At 43.9% G+C, this 16,666-nt stretch overlaps 1 protein-coding gene across 1 annotated transcript; it reads right to left on the bottom strand.

The window, feature by feature from the left end:
• Positions 1–333: 333 nt before the first annotated feature.
• Positions 334–12,276, bottom strand: Sod2 (superoxide dismutase 2). Its single transcript, XM_045159264.1, has 5 exons — positions 12,180–12,276; positions 11,826–12,028; positions 7,817–7,933; positions 5,377–5,556; positions 334–3,120 (listed from the first exon to the last, which is right to left on the bottom strand). Exons 1-5 carry the CDS (start codon positions 12,200–12,202, stop codon positions 2,975–2,977), a joined length of 669 nt encoding a protein of 222 aa, XP_045015199.1. The 5' UTR covers positions 12,203–12,276; the 3' UTR covers positions 334–2,974.
• Between the last annotated feature and the right edge of the window lie 4,390 nt (positions 12,277–16,666).

Below are 16,666 nucleotides of genomic sequence, written 5' to 3'. Positions count from 1 at the left end.
CTGTTGACTACACACTTTTCCAAGGTAGGGTCTCACTCTAGCCCAGGCTGACCTGGAATTCACTCTGTAGTCTCAGGCTGGCCTCGAACTCATGGCGATCCTCCTACCTCTGCCTCCCGAGTGCTGGGATTAAAGGTGTGCGCCACCGCACCTGGCAAGTACACATTCTATAATCAAATGTTACTACAGATACGACTAGAGATGTGATTCAATGCCCTTCAAGTTTTAATAAAACTTCAAGTGGCTATTATTTATTATTTTTTCATAGAAGCCATAAAATGACAGCATTGTGGGATTATTAATGTTTTGACATGGATGCATCATGCAGACCACTTTTGATGGTTGACAGTTTTATTAACAATCAAAAACACTTCATACAACAGGAAAATAAAATTTTCTTTAATCAATAAAGAAACAAACTCTCCAGGACCCCCACAGGATTTCCAACAAGTACTAGGTGTCATGCATCTCAGAGGACAGGGAAACTCACTGGGCTTGGAAGGGTAGGACTGAATCTGGAATTTATGTCAACCTGGCATAACAGCTTTCCTAGAACGTACGCAGGAAAAGTCCTCATGCCTAGTCACCGCTGGTCTTAGACACCTAGTTTTACAAAGTTATACTTGTGGCTTTAGACCTGACAACATCCATTCATCGGGATTACATGGCTTGAACATTACATTTTTTAAAAAATGTACTAAACAAAAATTCAAATCTCACTTTAAGGCCATGAATTTCATGTACCGTAAGGCAATCTCTGAGCTCCGCAGCTGAAACAGCTGCTCACACAACAGATGCGATCTCAAACTGTTTCTTTTGCATCCTTCTTCCTTCTGATGCCAATCGTACTAACATTTCCAAACACAACTATGCCTGGAGCACACACAGATTCACACATACACACACACACACACACACACACACACACACACACGAGAGAGAGAAGAGGGGGGAGAGAAAAAAAAATCCTTCCTAGATGAACAATACCTATTTCTTTCAGAAGAAGTGGCAATTTTATTTCTATTTCTTTTACATCATGGAAATGGTACTAAGTCTCATTTCCCACTGACGGCTGAACTCTTGTTCCTACATTCTCTTGGTCTCTTACAATACACGCAAGCGAGGAGGAGATAGCAACTTATTGGAAGACAGTGTGCTTCCTCGCTTTGTCAACAGAAAGCTAGAGCAAAAATGGAGCGCCATAGAAATTTCGACATTGAATTTCTTTGCAATGTGAAGGCTTAGTAAGAGTCAGTTTTATAAGAGTCAGTAGTCTCTAAAAAACTGTTATGTTCAAAAGACCACCGTCAAAATTCTCACTTTCTTAGAAGGTCTATATAAACGGTTTACTACCTTGTCAGCAGAGGCAAGTGGTGACCCTTGACTCCCATTTGCTCTCCAAGAAAGTCATGTGACGGTAGCACGTCCAGGACAGTAATCACTTTTCCAAGTCCCCACGCACACAGGTATTGAGTTACATCAAGAGTGCTGACACTCAGAAAGCCTGGATAGCTTTTTATTTGAGTTATACAAGTACCTTGAATTTTGTTTGTTTAATTTCAGTCTTCAATATGGAAACTGCTAAGTTACTCCATTTTTCCATGAAAAAAAAGAGGAAAATAAAACTGGGGGGGGGGGGATTTAAAAGTTAAACTTGAGATACTCAGTAAGGTTAAGAAAAAAGTCCGTATAAATTTCCAACAGGAGGCAAAACCTACATAACATAGTTGCTGGTCACAGCCTTTTTGGTAGTTAACAGCTAGATACAAAGGAGATATTCACTAACAGAACTGTAAAATAAATCAGGATGTATCTGATTGATTAAATGCTAGTCATTAAAGATAATAAGGAAGATGATGAAGCAAAAGATGAAGGACGACGGTAAGCCAAATACAGAAAGGACCCTGTCACAGGTCAGCAGTGTGCACCTCCGTGCACAACCACTACAGAGGCCACCGTCAGAACTGCTGCGTCACTGTCTACAGGAAGTCTCGCCTTTATTCAAAAACAATGTAAAAGGGTCTTTCAGTGGCTATAAAATCTTGAAAACCAACCCCCCCCCAAAAAAAAAAATCACAAAGTACAAATGAGTTTCTGAAAGCAGATATGCCTGAAGGAGTAACACTGCCAACCCTAGTGAGAAACCCATTTGCCTCTACTTGGCACGGGGGCATGTGGTCCAGGGCCCAGTTCTCAGGAGAAGCGCACAGTAGCGAATTGAAAGGGAGGGGAGGGGCTTGACCAGAATGCCCTGTGGCCCAGGCCCCACGGTGGAGGGTACCAGTAAGGCCCTAGTGTGCGCATCTGTTTTTTAAATAATACACAGCTGATGGCAAAAGTCAAATCTTAACATTAAAGCTTTTATACTTCCACTTGTAGAAAAACCCAGATGCCAACTAATCTCCTCATAATGAAGCCATCCTCAGTAGGTGGCCAGGCTACGGGGGTGTGCCGTCTGCGTCCGCAGTGCTGGCAGAGAACCCGGAGCCCGCACCGTGCACGTGCCCAAGAAGAGCGCACCATGGCGCTACATCCCAGCTCCATATTATATAGTTTTCAAACAACAAAATGGTATCGGTGGCTCTAAGACCACTGGGTGATCTCCACCCGAAGTATTTATTTCACTGTTAAACAAGTGAGGCCAGGGGAAAAAAAAAAAAAAAAAAAAGGCTTGTCTTTTCTTCCCTACAGGGCACCCAAAATATTGGGATGAAATGTTCTTGATGGTCTTATGACAGTGACAACCTTCTAGCAATTCTGGTGCTCTAAAGAAAATGTACAATAGAGTGAATAAAGAATGGAATATTCTCAAACAGTTGCCTAATAATATTTAAGAACTTACTCAGAACAGTATGCTTATCGAGTATGTGGGAAAGCAGTGTCAACGAGGGCTGCACGCGGCAGCTCGTTAGCCATAGCAGAGCTCTCAGTGGCTGCAAACCGGCCTAAAGAGCGTCACACTCCTGATAATACCTTACTTCTTGCAAGCCACGTATCTTTCAGTTACATTCTCCCAGTTGATTACATTCCAAATAGCTTTGAGATAATCAGGTCTGACGTTTTTGTACTGAAGGTAATAAGCATGTTCCCATACATCAATCCCCAGCAGTGGAATAAGGCCTATCAGAAAGAAAAAGGAAGAAAAATCAAAAACTTAACATCACTCTAAAACTGCAGCCTCTCAATTTACAGTTTTATCTTATGCACACAAAATTTCCCTTCATTAAAATGTATACATTTCCAGCCGGGCGTGGTGGCGCACGCCTTTAATCCCAGCACTTGGGAGGCAGAGGTAGGAGGATTGCTGAGTTCGAGGCCACCCTGAGACTACATAGTGAATTCCAGGTCAGCCTGGGCTAGAGTGAGACCCTACCTCAAAAAACCAAAAAAAAAAAAAAACCATTTCAAATGCAGCAGGATATCCACATACAAATGAAAATCCCAGGCTGGAGAAATGGCTTAACGGTTAAGGCATTTGCTTGCAAAGGACCCACATAAGCCAGATGCACAAGGGGCACAAGTGTCTGGAATTCGTTTGCAGTGGCCAGAGGCCCTGGAATGCCCATTCATTTTCCCCCTCCCCCCCCTCTCTCTCTCATTGCAAATTAAAAAATAAATAAAATAAAGAATATCTCTACAGCCAGGTATGGTGGTACATGCCTTTAAGAGGCAGAGGTAAGAAGATCGCCATGAGTTCAAGGCCACCCTGAAACTACACAGTGAATTCCAGGTTAGCCTGGGCTAGAGCAAGACCTTACCTTAAAAAATAAAAAGAGAGAGAGAGAGAGAGAGAATATCCCTACAGAATTATCTTGGGCTTTATTTTGAAAGAAAATATGACTGATACTGTTGGGAATATGGCTCAGTGGTTAAAGTTGCACACTTAAAAAGCCTGACAGCTTGGGTTCAATTCCCTAGTACTCACATAAAGCCATTCAAAAAGTGGAACATGCATCTGGAGTTTGCAGTGGCAGGAGGCCTTGGCATAACCATATTTTCTCTCTCATTCATACATATGTGTGTGTGTGTGTGTGTGTGTGTGTGTGTGTGTGTGTATGATATATATATATCATACACACACACACACACACACATATACACACACACACACACACACACACACACACATACACACACACACACACACACACACACACACACACACATACACACATATTTTTTTTTTTTTTTTTTGACAGAGAAAAAGAGAGAACAAGAACCGGGGCACCAAGGCTGCCAGCCACTGCAAACGAACTCCAGATGCGTGCGCCCCCTTGTGCATCTGGCTAATGTGGGTCCTGGGGAATCAAACCTGGGTCCTTTGGCTTTGCAGGCAAATGCCTTAACTGCTAAGCCATCCCTCTAGCCCTTTAAAAAGAAAAATGGGTTGGAGAGATGGCTCAATAGTTAAGGCACTTGCCTGCAAAGCCTAAGGACCCAGTTTCAATTACCCAGTACCCATGTAAAGCTAGATGCACAAGGTGGTGCATGCATCTGAATTCATTTGCAGTGGTTAGAGGCTCTGGTGCACTCACTCTCTGCATGCCTCTCTCTCAAATAAATAATATATTTTAAAAAGAAAGTAGTAAAAGTAGCCTCTGGAAAAATCAGTTAACTACAGAATTTTAACACCCAATTTCTTAATATATTTATTTGCATGTACATATATGTACATGCACATACACGCATACGTGTGGTTAGGGATATTTGCTGCTACAAACACCAGATGTTTGTGCCACTTTTTTTTCCTTTTTTTGGAGGTAGGGTTTCACTCTAGCCTAGGCTAACCTGGCACTCACTCTGTACTCCCAGGCTGGCCTTGAAATCACAGTGGTCCTACCTCTGCCTCCTGAATACTGGGATTAAAGATGTGTGCCACCACACCTGGTAAATTGTGCCACTTTTTGTATCCAGCTTTACATGCATGATTGGGGAATTAAACCTGAACCATCAGGCTTTGCAGGCAAGTGTCTTCAACCACACAGCCATCTCCCTGGCCCTAACATCTAGCCTTAAAATAGTTCGATTTTGCAAAATGCCAAGGACTTTTTAATTACATGAGACTCTGGATAGTATCTGTTGAGATTTGTTCAAATTATGTTCATAGTAAATTTAAACATTGCTAATTGTCCTTATTGCTAGTGAGCTGCTTTATGCTTAACTTGTATCTCTCAAATAAAATGACTAAGTTTTTAATCAAAAACTGACCTGAGCTGAGCGTGGTGGCACATGCCTTTAATCCCAGCACTCGGGAGGCAGAGGTAGGAGGATCACTGTGAGTTCGAGGCCACCCTGAGACTCCATAGTGAATTCCAGGTCAGCCTGGGCCAGAGTGAGACCCTACCTCGAAAAACAAAAACAATCAAAAAAACTAACCTGTTGTTCCTTGCAATGGGTCCTGATTGGCACAAGCAGCAATCTGTAAGCGTCCCTGCTCCTTATTGAAGCCAAGCCAGCCCCACCCTGAGCCTTGGACACCAGCAGACACAGTTGTCAGCTTCTCCTTAAACTTCTCGAAAGACCCAAAGTCACGTTTGATAGCTTCCAGTAACTCTCCTAAAGAAAAAAAAAATCCAGAAAACAGATTTTAACAATTACAAAACTATATTCTGTACATACATTAAAACCTTGTCATTAGGTCCAAGATACAACTGGATAACATCACTCAGAAGGCATAATAAATAGGTCACGTCCACATAGTATCAGCATGCCTCCTCCTACCACTCAGTATCACTGCCACCATTTTGGCAGGTTTGGTTTGGTTTGGTTTTTCTAGGTAGGGTCACACTCTAGCCCAGGCCGGCCTACATGGAACTCACTTAGTAGTCCCAGGCTAGCCCAGAACTCATGGCAATCCTCCTATCTGTCTCCATGTGCACCACCACACCCAATTTGGTTTTTACTTTCTTTTTTGTTTAATATATTTTATTTATTTATTTGAGAGAAAGAGCCAGAGAGCATGCCAGCGCCTCCAGCCACTGCAAACTAAGGTGCATGCGCCCCTCGTGCATCTGGCTTACGCGGGTCCTGAAGAGTCGAATTGGGATCCTTTGGCTTTGCAGGCAAACATCTTAATGCTAAGCCATCTCTCCAGCCCCCTTGGTTTTTCTTTCGGGAGGGATGCATGTGCGTAGTTACATGTGCATTTGGGTATATGTTTTCATGTGCATACAAGTGCACACGCACATGTGAGTGCATACACACGGAAGCCAGAGGTTGACAACAGGTGTCTTCCTGTCTTCACTTTGCCTACTGAGAGGCAGGGTCCCTCAGTTGGGCCCAGAGCTCGTCAACTCAATGGCTGTAGCTAGGCAGCTTGCTCTGTGATCCCATCTCTGCCTCCCAAGTGCTAAGATTATAAGCTAGTCACCACACCCACCTGCCATTTATGTGGGTGCTGGGGATCCAAGCTCTGCTCTGCATACTTGCTTGGCTAATGCTTTCTCCAATGACCCAGCTCCTCAGCCTCCACATGGGCGTTATTTTGTTTGGGGCCGAGGTAGGGTCTCTCTCGAGCCCAGACTGATCTGGAACTTACTCTGTAGTCCCAGCCTGGTCTCAAACTGACAGTGATCTTCTTACCTCTGCCTCCAAGTACTGAGATTAAAGGCATGCACCACTACACCTGGCTCCCAGCTTTCTTTTTCTCCTTCCCCTTTAATATTCTTTACTTTGACCTCCACCCTATTTGCTCTATGTCTCCCTCTTAGAAATAAGAAGTTATAGCTGTTATTAAGTTGTTCTCCAAGCCTCTATCTTCCTATCTAGACTATATTGTTATTAAGCTCATCAACTTAATCTAATGGGCCAAAAATCTTACCTCTCTCAATCTATTAGCTTAAAAGTAATCATTTTATAAGCCAACCAATGGGATCAAGGGGTACAAATAATGCAGAACACAGAATGCCAACACCACTGACTGACCTGCCCAATCTCGGAAATAATAGGTTGTCCAGTTTCCTGGACTTACTCCTCATCTGACACTACCCCAAAGTAAATGCCAATTTCTAGTATAAATGGAAGGATGCCTTGTGTAGCACTGGTTCAGCAGGCTAGACGTGGAGCTCAGTGTCAAAGAATTGCCTTCTACAAACAAGGATCCTTCAGGAAGGAGGCATGAGGGAGGGAGAGCTGTACCGTGCCCCCCTGAGGGGAGGAGGGTACTGAAGTAGCGACAGTCTTCACAAAGAACTAATACGTAAACCAGGAGGGGTCACGGCAGGCGACGTATGTGTATAATCTGGTGACAGAACCCATTGAATGCATTTTCTACGTACTCTTTCCCTCAGAGAGACAACTGGTCCAGCTTAGGAGCCACTCGGGGGAAGAGGCGACTAGCGCCGTGTCTGGCCACAGAGGTGGCAAGAAGATCCTGAAACAGCTAAAGAAGCAGACCAAGAAGATGGATGAGGAAGACAAGGCTTCTCAAGTAAACAAGAACAGCATGCCCAGCAGCGTGGTGGCGCACGCCTTTAATCTCAGCACTCAGGAGACAGAGGTAGGAGGACTGCTGTGAGTTCAAGACCAGTCTAGGCTAGAGTGAGACCCCTGTGGGGGGGGGGGAAGAAGGAAGGGCAGATGGAGAGACAGATGGACTGTATTGCTCTAAGGAACATGTGCTGGTACCTCAGAGAACCAAGGTAACAAGGAACTTAATCCTCTGGGGTGAAGCTAAATGACAGAGCACATACCTGCCATGCACAGTATCTTGAATTCAGTCCCCATGATCAAAACAAGCACACACAGGAAGAAAAAAAAAAGTCAACAATCATTCTTACCATGCGCTAAATATGAAGTCATGCCAACATCTACCAACCTTTGGGCTCTCCCCCACCAGCAGGGCTCAGGTTTGTCCAGAAGATGGTGTGATTAATATGTCCTCCACCATTAAACTTCAGTGCTGGCTGAAGGGCTACCTGAGTCGTAACGTCTCCTGAAACATAAAAAGCAGGTGCATTTTTAAAACTCTTATTCTTCAAGCCAGATATGTGACACACACTTCCAATCCACAATCTTAGCACTCTGCAGCCTGAGACAGGAAATCATCGTTAATCTGAAGAAAAAAAAAAAAAATCTGAAGAAAGCCTAGGTTTACATCAAGTATTTGCCTTTAAAAAAAAAAAAAAAAAGGCTGGGCATGGTGGTGCACGCCTTTAATCCCAGCACTTGGGAGGCAGAGATAGGAGGATTGCCATAAGTTCGAGGCTACCCTGAGACTACATAGTGAATTCCAGTTCAGCCCTGGCTAGAGTGAGACTCTACCTCAAAAAAAAAAAAAAAAAAAAAAAAAAAAAAAAAAACCTCTTGTTCTTTAACCACTCTACATAATGTTTCATAATGTTTTTGTTAAGACATTAGATAATTACACCAGTTTCTCTATAAATCCAGCCTGTAAGCACAGCTGGGTTGAGACAGGAAGACAAGTTCAAGGCCATCTTAGGCAATGTTGAAACATTGTCCCAAAATAAAATTTTGAAGAGATGTAGCTCAGTGATAGAGCACTTGCTTAACATCTATAAGGCCATAGGTTCAATCCCTATTACAGTCAAAAATAAAAAATAAGCTTCTGTGGGGCTGGGAAGATGGCTCAGAGGTTAAAGATGCTTGCTTGCTTGCTTGCAAAGCCTGCCAACGTGATTTTAGATTCCCCAGTACCCACGTAAAGCTGACACGCAGAGTCGCAAGTGCACACGGCAGTAGCAGCAGGCTTGGGTGTGCCCAGTCTCTCTCTCTCTTCCTTTCTTTCTCTAGGAAATATTAATAATTTTTTAAAATAAACTTTAGGGGCTGGAGGGACGGTTTAGCAATTAAGGCATTTGCCTACAAAGCCAAAGCCCCCAGGTTTGATTCCCCAGGACCCGCGTTAGCCAGATGCCCAAGGGGCTGCATGCATCTGGAGTTCATTTGCAGTGGCTGGAGGCCCTGGCACACCCATTCTCTCTCTCTCTCTCTCCCTCTTTCTGTCAAATAAATAAATATAAATAAAATATTTTTAAAAATAAACTTTAAAGTCAGGTGCATGCCTTTAATCCCAGCACTCAGGAGGCAGAGGTAGGAGGATCACCAGGAGTCTGAGACCTCTGGGACTACATAGTGAACTGTAGGTCAGCCTGGGCTACAGCAAGACCCTACCTCAAAGAACCAAAAATAAATAAACTTAGACTGGTGGTGCACACCTTTAATCCCAGCACAGTAGGAGGCAGAGGTAGGAGGATTGCTGAGAGTCCAAGGCCACCTTGAGACTACATAGTGAATTCCAAGTCAGCCTGGGCTACAGCAAGACCCTACCTCAAAAAACAAAAATAGCCGGGCGTGGTGGCGCACGCCTTTAATCCCAGCACTCGGGAGGCAGAGGTAGGAGGATCGCCATGGGATTTCAAGGCCACCCTGAGAATACAGAGTTAATTCCAGGTTAGCCTGGACCAGAATGAGACCCTACCTCGAAAAACAAAAAAAAAAAAAAAATAAATAAATAAATAAACTTGTTTAGTATGTAGTCATGTGTAAGGAGCATGATTTATTTGGCTTATTTTCCTCAATTTTTAACTTTGTAATAACAAAATAATAATAATAATAATATATTATTACTTTATTATGAATATTACTAATATATTATTTATTGTAATATAATTATAACATTATAACATATTATATATGTATATATATTGTATATATATATTACAAAATAATATTACTAATATAACTTTGTAACAAAATAATAATATAATATTATTAATTACAAATATTACTAATATATTTATTGTAATATAATTATAACATTATATTATAACATATTATGTATATTACATATATGTATATATATTATATATATAAATATATTATAAAATAATATTACTAATATAACTTTGTAATAAAATAATATAATATTACTTTATTACAAATATTACTAATACTTATTGTAATATAATTATAACATTATATTATAACATATTATATATATTACATATATGTATATATATTGTATATAGAAATATATTATAAAATAATATTACTAATATAACTTTGTAATAACAAAATAATAATAATAAAGTAATAATAAAATAGAATGGAGTAAAAGAAAAGCTATTATTAATAAACAGCCAATAAAGGAGAGGATTACAACATAAATTTTTTCAGCACACTCCCTGAACAAGTAAAGCTCTGACTCCACAAGAGGAGGACTGAAGTGGGGATGTTTCCACAACACCGCAGAGAAAGTTGCCAGGTGTCAGCTGTGGCCTTACAGGAAACACTTTCACAACTGGGATATTCCCCAGTGTCACCATGACCACAGACTTCCCGCATCTGTTATTTCCTAAATCTGGACTTTTTTCCCCCCTTAGACAAGATTCATATGACTATTCCAAGTAAATCTTCCAGAATGTGGTAATTTCCTCCTCTGTTGGTCTAATCATTTTCCTCAAACCCCATCATGCAGAAATACTACATTTTCCCACTAGATGCCACTGTCTAAAAGTTAACAAATTTCATGGGCCTGAAATTCATTAAAGGCACATTTAAGAAAACGTAACCGTTACCGTGTAGCTTATCAAGCAATACAGGCGTCCTAAACACAAGACAATCACTTATTTCCTTGTACAAACTAGTAACTGAATAAAGGGCCAACATACTACTTTGCATACATATTAAGACACATGTACACATGTGCATCCTCTGAGGCACAAAACATCCACAAACTACTTATTTTGTCAACTGAATTCTTTCAAAAAAAAAAACCTTCCCATTTAATTGAATGACAAACATTGCTCCCCAGTAAAGTAGCTATGAACTCTGACCGCCCCCCCACCCAAGTTAAATCAAGAAAAGTATCAATGGGCTGGAGAGATGGCTTATCAGTTAAGGCGTTTGCCTGAGAAGCCTAAGGGCACAGGTTTGATTCCCAGTACCAACATAAGCTAGGAGGACAGTGTGGCACTTGCGTCTGGAGTTCGTTTGCAGTGGCTGGAGTTCCTGGAGCCCCCATTCTCTCTCTCTCTCTCTCTCTCTCCCCCTCTTTATCTTTCAAATAAAGGGGGGGAAAAGTATCAAGTCTAATGGAAAGTATACCGTTCCGCTGCTAAGTATCCGCTTTAGGTGACGAGCATTACAGTGCTAACTCCTGCCTTTTCCTCTGCTACGTGAAGTCAGTCAAGTAAGGGAGAAGCAGATCCACACTGCAGGGGTAGCTCAGGGTGCAGGGTGGCCTCCCAGTTCCACGCAGGACTCTCAATTCCACCGGTTCCCAGGGCAGTCACAGCGCAGTCTCCTCCGGTCTCCCACTGTCCCTGTGACCACTGCCTGCCACACCTGAAAACCGGCTTCTCCCGCAAGCTGCCCAGACTCACAAAGCACGCTACTTCCTCACAACCAGGTCCCGGCCCACTTCTAATCAAAGACACACTCAAGGACATACACGTGACCGAGCCTGGGACGCGGGTGGAGGAGACACTCTCCGCCCTTCTACAGATGAAAGTTTTCCTAGCCCTGAGAAGCCAAACATCTGCAAACCCACATTCTGTGACGAGCAAAAAATGTTAAATATTGATATGCAAAAACCAAGCTGTACATTAGAGCTTTCTTTAAAGGTCACCAATACCAGCAATACGGGTTGTTTTTTTTTTTTTAAATGGCCTTACATAACAGTAAAATGCACAGACAAGTTCTTTTGTGGGGCCCTAGATTTTCTGAGATAGCTCAAGTTTATATAAACCAATGCAACCAAGTCCATCATCTGTACCGGGCTGCGGGGCGGGGGGGGATGGGGTGGGAGGAGGCCGGGGTCTGGACAGCGCCCCGGGCACACACGGGCTGCGGGTCGCGCCTACCCTTGGCCAGGGCCTCCTGGTACTTCTCCTCGGTGGCGTTCAGGTTGTTCACGTAGGCCGCGTGGTGCTTGCTGTGGTGCAGCTGCATGATCTGGGCGCTGATGTGCGGCTCCAGGGCGCCGTAGTCGTACGGCAGGTCGGGGAGGCTGTGCTTCTGCCGGGAGCCCAGGCTCCCCAACGCCGGGGCCAGCCTCCGGCCCGCGCTGGGGGACAAGACACACACACGCGCGCGGACGTCACGCCGGGCCTCGGAGGAGCGACGCCCGCGCCCGCGCCCGCCACGAAGGGCACACGCCGGCCTCCCGCAGCCCCTCGCCCCCGGTGCCAGCCACGGGCCCGGCGCCCGCTTCTCACCCGCACGCCGCCCGCCTCAACATGCTCAGGTTCACACTGCCGGCTCTCCTCCCCCGAGCTGCGCGGAACGCGAACCGCCGACCTCCCGCAGCAGCGCGTCGGAACTGCGGCGTCCGCACCGCGCGCAAGGACACTATGAGGCCACGCTCCCATCCCGCGGCGACCAATCAGGGAAGAGGGGGGAATGGCACGGGGCGGACCGTGGCGTAGTGCGGGGGCGTGTCTCCGCCCCCCCTCCGCCCGGAGTTGGTACGGCCCACAGGCCACGCCCCCTGGGGGGATTGACAGGTCCTGGCCTCGGAGCCTCCCCGCAGCTGCTGTGGGTGACATGTGCCTCAGGGAAGGTTGTGCAGCCTGGACACTCCCCAGCGGCCCCGGGCGACTGTCTGTCAGGCAGACACGGCCTAGCTGCTGGTCAGGGCCGCTCAGCCAGAGTGCTAGCGGAAGGGCAAGCCAGGAACCCCTGACCCAGTGTTTGGCCCTCTCGCCCTGGGCCCCCAGTGACCTTCCCGGGTCCTTCCTCCAGGCCCCACGGGCTGCCTAACAATAGTGCTGTTGGACTTAACCCACTGTAGATTCACAGGTTGGTACCCGCCAGGACTGCTTTAATTGACTCCAGTCACCAGTAATTTCCACTGAGGTTGATTAAACCAGCTTCCCCTGTTGCACAGTTAATAAGTAAAAGAGTCAGGGTTGGAACCCAAAGTCCGTATTTCCCTGCCTGCCCGTTGAATATAAATACACAGGGATTTTGTTTTCCTATGCTGGCTTTTTTGCTTAGCCCAGGCTAACCAGGAATTTTCCTTCGTTTTTGGTTGTCAAGGTAGAGTCCCAGGCTGGTCTGGAATTCAGTATGTAGTCTCAAAGTGGCCTCATTGATCCTCCTACCTCTGCCTCCCAAATGCTGGGATTAAAGATGTGCCCAACCACACCCAGCTAATTTTTAAAATTCATTTATTTGTTTATTTATTTATTTGAGAGAGAGGCAGATAGAATGAGTGCTCCAGGGCCTACAGCCTCTGGAAACAAACTCCAGATGCATGTACCACCCTTATGTGGGTCCTGGAGAATTGAACCTGGGTCCTTTGGCTTTGCAGGCAAGTGCCTTAATCACTAAGCCATCTCTCCAGCCCCTAACCTAGAATTTACTATGTACACTCAGGGTGGATTTGAATTCACTGATCCTCCTACCTCTGCCTCCTGAGTGTTGGCATTAAAGGCATGTACCACCACGCCCTGCTTCTATGCTGTTTTATTGTCTAATAAACTGTATCAAATCCTTAATCAACAATGTAACAATCCTGAAGTGTGTCGGTTCTCACACAGAAGTGACAGCAGCCTTTCCCTATCACAGGCATGATTTAGGTCTTTACTAATTAGAACAATGTCCAAGGAGGCACGAAGCAGGTGCTGGGTAGTTTCCAGTGTTTTCTTCCACCCTCATAAGCCTCCCAAAGATGATTAGGGTGAAGGGAAAGTTTTCACTGTTCTTGGGAGGAGGACTCAGTGCATGTGTTGCTGTGAAGGAGGAAATTCCAGTTGTGTTATGAAGATCCTCAACACTCAGAGAAGAGCCTGGGGTTGGTATGATTGGTAACAGGAGAGAAAGGAACCCTGAGAATGGTACTTCAGGTGAAGTGATCTGACATTGACGTTATGAGGGGAAGCTGACACTATGATTAGGAGGCTGTTGCATTACCGGGATGAGGTAATAGGAACCACGTGAAAGTGTCAGCTGTGAGAACTTGAAAACAACAACACAGCATTTTTCTTTTTTTTTTGAGACAAGCCCAACAGACTGGCCTTTTTTGTCTGATTTATTTATTTTTAATTAATTTTCTTTTTTAATTGTTTTGTTTATTTTTATTTATTTATTTGAAAGCAACAAAGAGAGAAAGGCAGATAGAGAGGAAATGGATGCACCAGGTCCTCCAGCCACTGCAAATGAACTCCAGATGTGTGCACCCCTTGTGCGTCTGGCTAACTTGGGTCCTGGGGAATTGAGCCTCGAACCGGGGTCTTTAGGCTTCATAGGCAAGCGCTTAACTGTTAAGCCATCTCTCCCGCCCTCTGATTTATTTTTATTTATTTATTTGAGACAGAAAGGGAGGGAGACAGAGAGGGTGTGTGAGAATTGTGTTTTAATTTTTTATTTTTTTATTAACAACTTCCATGATTATAAAAAAATACCCCATGGTGATACCCTCCCTCCCCTCACTTACCCCTTTGAAACTCCACTCTCCATCATACCCCCTCCCCATCTCAATCAGTCTCTCTTTTACTTTTGATGTCTTGATCTTTTCCTCCTCTTATGATGGTCTTGTGCAGGTAATATCAGGCACTGTGAGGCCATGGATATCCAGGCCACTTTGTGTCTGGAGGGAGCATGTTGTATGGAGTCCTGCCCTTCCTTTGGCTCTTACATTCTTTCCACCACCTCTTCCACATTAGACCCTGAGCCTTAGAAGGTGTGATAGAGATATTGTAGTGCTGAGCACTCCTGTCACTTCTTTCCAGCACCATGATGCCTTCTGAGTCATCCCAAGGTCACTGCCATCTGAAAAGAGAAGATTCTCTACCAAAAGTGAGAGTAGCATTAATATACGGGTGTGAACATTAACAGAAGTGCTTACTGGGCAGTTTGATAAGCATAGTATATACATTTGGCCTGACAGCAGCAGATGTTACACCCCTAGGGCTTATGACTACCCCTGTTTTAAGTTTTCAGTATCAGGGATATATTCCCTTCCCATGGAGCAGGCCTCCAGACCAATTAGAGGGCAGTTGGTGTCCCCCATAACAGACATGCCACTATTGCACCCATTGGCTCATTTGGTGTGGCTGGCCAATTATAAAGCTTGCAGTGTCTACTGATGAGTATCTTCACTGGTGATTTCTCTTTCTCCCATTGAACTGCATGCAGAATAGCTTCTTCCAGCTTTCTGTCAGCTGGTCTACATGGAGGAGGTTATCAGCTCAAATCCATCAAGATTTCTCAGTGGCCTTGCAGCCCAAGTATATGGAGTCTTACCATCTATTCCTGGTGGGAAACCAAGGGCCTCAGCAATAGCCTATAATGTTTTGGGGGCATCAGGGATCTCCCTGGCCAACAACTCACTGGAAGATATTCCATCCCTGGCACTGAAAATTTTCTAGCAACAATCCACAGCTCCTGAATGTTCCATTGTCCAAAAAAGTAGGATTACATATGTTTGATTTATATCCTCTTAGATTTTGGTTAGCTGTCCCTCCACCTTTCCTTTACTCAATCTCTTCCCCAGACCTCATTTGGGGCCTGTTCACCCCCATTAATCTATTCTTCTACTTACATATATACAATACCATCCCATTAAGTACCCCCTCCCTTCCTTTCTCTTCCCTTTGTATCTCTTTTTTAGCTTACTGGCTTCTGCTACTGAGTTTTTTCCTTCTCACACAGACGCCCAATCATCTGTAGCTAGGATCCACATATGAGAGAGAACATGCAACGCTTGGCTTTCTGGGCCTGGGTTACCTCACTTAGTATAGTCCTTTCCAGATCCATCCATTGTCCTGCAAATTTCATAACTTCATTTTTCTTTACTGCTGAGTAGAACTCCATTGTATAAATGTGCCATATCTTCATTATCCATTCATCAGTTGAGGGACATCTAGGCTGGTTCCATTTCCCAGCTATTGTGAATTGAGCAGCAATAAACATGGTTGAGAACGTACTTCTAAGTAAATGAGATGAGTCCTTAGGATATATGCCTAGGAGTGCTATAGCTGGGTCATATGGTAGATCAATTTTTAGCTATCTTAGTAACCTCCACACTGATTTCCACAATGGCTGAACCAGATTGCATTGCCACCAACAGTGTAGAAGGGTTCCTCTTTTACCACATCCTCACCAGCATTTATGGTCATTTGTTTTCATGATGGTAGTCAATCTGATAGGAGTGAGATGGAATCTCAATGTAGTTTTAATCTGCATTTCCCTGATGACTAGGGATGTAGAACATTTTTTTTTTAGATGCTTATATGCCAATCATATTTCTTCTTTTGAGAACTCTCTATTTAGTACCATAGCCCATTTTTTAATTGGCTTGTTTGATTTCTTATTATTTAATTTTTTGAGTTCTTTGTATATCCTAGATATTAATCCTCTATCAGATGTATAGCAGGCAAAGATTTTTTTTCCCATTCTGTAGGTTGCCTCTTTGCTTTATTCACAGTGTCCTTTGCTGTACAAAGTCTTTGTAATTTCATGAGGTCCCAGTGATTAATCTGTGGTTTTATTGCCTGAGCAATTGGGGTTATATTCAGAAAGACTTTGCCAAGACCAATATGTTGAAGGGTTTCCCCTACTTTTTCCTCTAACAGTTTCAGAGTTTCAGGTCTGATGTTAAGGTCTTAATCCATTTGGACTTAATTCTTGTGTATGGAGAGAGAGAAGAATCTATTTTCATCTTTCTCCAGATAAATATCCAGTTTTCCCAGCACCTTTT

Source organism: Jaculus jaculus, chromosome 9 (genome assembly GCF_020740685.1).
Source record: "Jaculus jaculus isolate mJacJac1 chromosome 9, mJacJac1.mat.Y.cur, whole genome shotgun sequence".
NCBI lineage: Eukaryota > Metazoa > Chordata > Mammalia > Rodentia > Dipodidae > Jaculus > Jaculus jaculus.
Note: the sequence above shows the minus strand (reverse complement) of the source record. Positions and strands in the feature narration are given on the sequence as shown.

What these genes read in the sequence shown, in the direction of transcription:
- Sod2 (XM_045159264.1), bottom strand. Translation starts at nt 12,202, where the DNA reads ATGTTGAGGCGGGCGGCGTGCGG. An exon ending in TGGTGGGGGAGAGCCCAAAG is followed by an intron (nt 5,557 to 7,816) that starts GTTGGTAGATGT and finishes TTTTTTCTTTAG; the next exon opens with GAGAGTTACTGGAAGCTATC. An exon ending in CCCATTGCAAGGAACAACAG is followed by an intron (nt 3,121 to 5,376) that starts GTTAGTTTTTTT and finishes TCTTTCTGATAG; the next exon opens with GCCTTATTCCACTGCTGGGG.